General features: G+C 49.6%; 1 protein-coding gene across 2 annotated transcripts in view; it reads right to left on the bottom strand.

The window, feature by feature from the left end:
• Nucleotides 1-5,508, bottom strand: part of Nxn (nucleoredoxin) — a 160,876-nt gene that overhangs the window by 146,613 nt on the left and 8,755 nt on the right. Inside the window, exon 1 of one of the 2 annotated variants that reach the window (XM_026780593.1) lies at nucleotides 2,168-2,639. The exons of the other annotated variant lie outside the window; for it this stretch is intronic. Within the exon in view, the coding sequence (XP_026636394.1) occupies nucleotides 2,168-2,527 (360 nt within the window). The 5' untranslated portion in view covers nucleotides 2,528-2,639. Of the gene's footprint in view, nucleotides 1-2,167; nucleotides 2,640-5,508 lie in introns of those variants that run through there. 2 annotated transcript variants of the gene reach the window in all.

Genomic DNA, 5,508 nt, shown 5'->3' with positions numbered 1-5,508 from the left:
CCTTCCAATCTCCAAGGGACAGCCCTTCCAATCTCCAAGGATGTTTTCTACAAGAAACCCATGGGGGACCTGTGTTACCTGCTAAATCATCACAACACAGACATTTCTGGGGCCAGACACCGAGTCACCTACTCTCCACCATGGGAGGGCTTTAGGACTGGTCCCTAAAGAAATGAACTGAAGGGTGTGAGTAGGGACAATGGCACAAAAATGAATTTGGGAAGCAGGGTCTGTGAAGCCCAGGGGTAGAAGGAATGCTTACTTAACATGTGCAAGGATTTCATGCCTAGCACCACAGAAAAATAAATAAATGAATAAATACATAAATAAATAAAATCAAACTAAATGTTTAAGATTCTGGCTTAGGATTTAGGCACATCCAGCATTCTGAACTGTATTTTCAAATAAGAGCCTGCAGACCCATGTCATCCAGATGTTCATCTGAGTGGGACCAAGCAGACCAGGCGAAGGCTATGGAACACTTTTTTCCATGCAAAGGGGTAAGCCAGCATAGAGTAAGCCTCTGTCATATCAAATATATCCCTACTTTGGGGGAGGGGGAGCATTAGGCATTTCCAAAACATCTCAGTTTGCTCCATAGTATTTTTGCCCAGCAGTTTTATTTCCCCTTCTGGAAAAACTACAATAGGCCATAAGTCTGGAACATTCTGCCATACATTGTATATTTTCAAAAGCTAGAAATCATTTGTATTGCCCAAAAAAGACATTGTTTTAAACAGATTTTAGTCTACAACAGAAACACTCCATGACAATGAAATTTTTTTTCAATAAATATTATTTCTTCCCTAAAGGATCATCAAAACAACCACCAAAAAGAAGGATTTCCACATTTTTAAGCAAAAAGTACTATTCATGCATATTCATAGCCTAGCAGGCATAGAAATCAAACAGGGGTGTAATAACTTGAAAAAATAGTTAAGATGCAAAGTCTTGCTTCTGTGTGGTTAGTGGGCTGATGTTTTCTCAATGTTAAATTTATCAACTGTATTTCTTAAACTATATTTCAAACTTTAAATCTCACATCTGTGCCTTACACTGTTTTGAGATGAATGATTTACTCAGGACATTTTGAGGTCAAATTATAAGCCGTTTGCTCTCACTAAATCTAAATCATTCGTCTCAACATGATTCTGTACACATAAAAGGAACACGTGGCATGTGTTACCACCCTCCCTAGAGGAACCTAAATGCCCCCAGAATAGCCTTTCTCCTGTGCGCCCCATCAATTGAGACACCCCTCGGAAACCGAAAGGGCCGGATTCATACATTGCATTAGCCAAGCGAATTAAACAAGGGCACGCCGAAACTTTTCCAGCTACCACTCATTACAAAACGTCTTGAATTTATTTTATTAAACAGACGCCTTCACCCAACAGATACACTCTGAAACCCAAACTAATTTCATCAGCAAACCGGCGAGCCATTTGCTGTCTTGTCATTCATCTGTACGGATGGGATCAGTTCTGCATCTAATTCGAAGTCTACCAAGACAGCAAACGGCCCACCACGAAACTACGGCATCTACAAGGACGGGGCTGTTCTGGGCCTGGGAAGATCGCTGGACAGCCAGACAATGAAAAGCTCCCCGGTGGCCACTAACTCAGCCCAGGGGGCGGGGCGGGGCGGGGGGGGAAAGGGAAGAAAGGGGGAAAGGATTGAGCTCCCCTCTCTCCCTGAGTACACGGTCAGCAGACCCCCTCCGGGTCCCTGGCCATAGGGGAGGGGGCCCTAGGAAGGCAAGATCTCTCTGAGAAAGAAAGGAAACTTCCTGGTGTGGGCATTATGGGAAGGGGGCTAGTGCCCTGCCACAAACACACTACAGGTATCTGCGGGGAGTCAAGTAGCTGGAGGAGGTTGGTAGTGGTAGGGGAGTGGGGAGGGCAGAGCACCGCCACCCCTACGCGATTCCCAACGCGTGGACCTGAGGGGTGTCAAACTTCCTAGCGTGGGCGCCGTCAGGCACTGGCACCTAGGAGTTGCCGCGAGCGCCCTAACCCGGCGGGGTCCTGGATGGGGCAAGAGGGGGGAGTCAGCCAAGACAGAGAAGGCAGGCCTGAGGACAGCGGGTGGGGACGGCGAGCAGCTGGCTCCCGGAGCGTGGTACGCGCCTGCAGGCCGGGGGCGCCGCCGGGCCCGCGCTACTCACCTTCCGGTGCTTCTCCTTGTAGGGCAGCGCCAGCCATGGCATGTCCCGCACGAAGTCCTGCCACTGCCGCTGGTCCTGGTCCGAGGACACGAAGACGATCTCCAGGCGGTGCGGGGGCTCTGGCTCAGCGGCCGCGCCCGCCCCCGCCCCGGCCCCCGGCCCAGCGGCCGTGTCCCCTCGCAGGCGGCCGTAGAAGGCGGCCAGGCTGGCGCTGAGCTGCGCGCAGGGGGCGCTCAGGCTGCACCCGAAGTAGAGCCCCAGCAGCGCGATGCCGCGGGCTCCCAGCGAGTGCACGTCCACCTCCTCGCCGCCGCCCGTCACCAGCTTGTCGCCCAGCAGCTCCTCCAGGAAGACCGACATCCTGGCCCACCGCAGCCCCGGCACGCGGGCGGGCGGGCGGGCAGGCTCACGGCTGCGACCCGGCTCGCTGGTCCGCGCGGCGGGCGGAGGCAGAGAGGCGGCCGCGGCGGCTGGGAGGGGAGCCCCGCCCACCGGGCCGCCCAACCACTCCCCTCCATAGCCACGCCCCCTCCGTGGTTGGCCCGCGCTGCGCAGGCAGGTCCAACAGCTGGCGTCTTGGCGGGGGCCTCCGATACGTGGCCAAAGTAAGAAACCTGACCCGGGTTCTACACCAGGACCAGAATGCCCGGACCTAAAGCACGAGAAGGGTCCCCCGAACTGGCTCTTTTCGAGGCTGTCGCACCCCGGCCCCTAATTCCTCTTGCCTTCCACTTCTAAACCCTCTCCACACTGGAGTTCTGCACAGGTTCTTGCTCTCTTCCCGCCTCTCCTGCTCCCTTCCCTAAACTAACCCTTAAGCCATATCAAACCCCAGTGACCTCGTATGAAACTTGTAGTATTTAACGTCTTCACGGTCCAATAGCACTGTATCAGGTTAGGTCTTGTTGAGCAGTCATTTGTGTGCTTTGTGCTTGCTACTACTATAAGTAGACTGGTGGGCGCCACCTCTGTTTCTTGTGCCAGGCACAAGAGAGAGAATTCATAAATACTTGTGGGCTGATTACAAGTCCCAGTGTGGGATTTCAGTCCACAGGTCGCTGGAACCATTCCCTGATGGGAAATGGCTCTCTTCCATTTCCTTAAATGTATGCAACAGATGGCGCAGCGTCTCCGAATCAGCGTTGGCTGCTCTCCTGACTCGGCTCCATAGCTTATCTCAGGTCTGCTGGTAGTTGAGAAAATTCTAAGAATCTTCCCCCCATGTTGAAAGATGCTTTCCAATGCTTGGGAAGAACCTTGATTCAACAATTGGCCTTATGGCAAGTCTCCTGACCTCCCATTACCCCTATGCACCGCACACAGGAAAAAATGTAAACCATCACACATACACACACACACAAAAGAGGACCATTGGCGTGTATCAGCTCAGCAACCAAGAACATTTTAAAAAGAAAACCCAACCAGCGGCCACCCTCCAAGGCTTGGAAGTTATTTCTTTCGCATCTGCCGCCATCTAATGGAGGAGTGAAAGAGAGAAACTCCTAGCAGCACAGTACACATAAGGGGCCAAAGATTGACTAGCTGAACACGGAAGAATACTTTAATTACACAGGTTTCCTCCACTACAGCACACACACACACACACACACACACACACACACACACACACGGTGTGACTAAACGTCAGAACACAACCCTGAGCTCTGGCACAAATGCCCCCAAGGTTCCCAATGTGTTAAGGTAGAAGGAAGACTTGTGTAAGTGGTCAGGTCCATAAAATATCTTCACACAAACCAGTGACAGTCGTTAAGACAAAGGCAGAGTGACCTGGCAATCTCTACATACTGGTGCCAGAAATGGTGGCTCATACCTTTAATCCAAGCACCCAGGAGGCAGATCTTTGTGAGTTTGAAGCCAACCTGGTCTACAATAACTAGGACTACGCAGGGGCACCTGCCTCAAAACACTAAATAAATATTGCCTTATTCGTGTGTGTGCATGTGTCTGGTAGTATAGGGCATTGTGAGCCACCCCATGTAAATGTAGGGACCCAAACATGAATTCTCTTAACCACCAAGCCATCTCTCTGGCACCCCTATAGTCCTGCTTTTAAAGCCTTAAATGGATGGATGTGATGGTGCATTCCTGTAATTCCACCCTTTGGGGGTCGAAAGCAGGAGGATCCTAAATTCCAGGCTAGCTTGTGTGACAGAGGGAGTTTCTGTTTCAAAATAAATCCTGTGGATTAAAATGTTCTCTCTTCCAACCTGAGTTATATTTGAAATGTTCCTGAGTGGGTATATGGTTTCATGTTTTTGAAAACATGTCAGACAGACAGACAGACATCTATGCTCAGACATCATCAGGCAATCTCTAAAAACACGTGAAGAAGCCAGGCATGGTGGCACACACTTTTAATCCCAGCACTCGGGAGGCAGAGGCAGAGGCAGGCCGATCTCTGTGAGTTAAAGGCCAACCTGGTATATGTAACAAGGTCTAGGCCAACCAGGGCTACATAGTGAATCCCTGTCTCAAAAAATGAAATGTGAGGGCTGGAGAGAAGGCTCAGTGGTTAAGAGCATTGCCTGCTCTTCCAAAGATCCTGAGTTCAATTCCCAGCAACCACATGGTGGCTCACAACCATTGGAGTCTGGTGCCCTTTTCTGGCCTATAGGTACATATGTAGACAGGATACTGTATATATAATAAATAAATAAATATTTTAAAAAATGAAATGTGAAAAGACTGTCAGCACTTGCATCTCATGCAAGCCGAGGAACAGAGCATCAGGATCAGACAAGGGCGAAGAGGGGCTCTGGGGGAGTGGGAGGTGGGGGAAATAGTGACGTCATTATTGAGTGCTTAGCATGGGTAAGCTAGGTGCAAGGGTGATGCAAAGAGGTGATTTGTTGAGCGTTCTCCTTTCATTACTTTTCGGGAAAGCAGTTTCCACTGGAAAGCGTCCAAATCAACATCTGGCACCTGGGAAAGCGAGAGTTCGAACATACTGCACATTAAATACGAATATGATTTGGAGAATTGTTGGTGCAGCATGCATTGGTGAGAAGCCAAAGTGTGCAGCTGCCTTTCAAAGGGTGCGGAAGGAGGGGATTTGCAGTGGAGATTACTCCAAACTCACAACCCCAGCGGTGCTTGTTATTAGAAGCCCAACAAAACTCATTTGGCTCCCTGTAAAGAATTAGCTGATGTTCTCTGGCCTGTGGGAAGTGCCACTGTCTTCTGTGTGGAGAATAAGAGACACACTTGAAGAAGCTGTTGCAGCCAGGATTTGACTAATTATATTCCGCAAGTTTTAAATTTTGTTTTAGCTTTTTTTTTTTTTTTTTTTTTTTTTTTTTTTTTTTTTTTTTTTTTTTTTT

The sequence above is a fragment of the Microtus ochrogaster genome, chromosome 7, assembly GCF_000317375.1.
Source record: "Microtus ochrogaster isolate Prairie Vole_2 chromosome 7, MicOch1.0, whole genome shotgun sequence".
Lineage (NCBI taxonomy): Eukaryota > Metazoa > Chordata > Mammalia > Rodentia > Cricetidae > Microtus > Microtus ochrogaster.
This window is presented reverse-complemented; position numbering and strand designations above follow the sequence as displayed.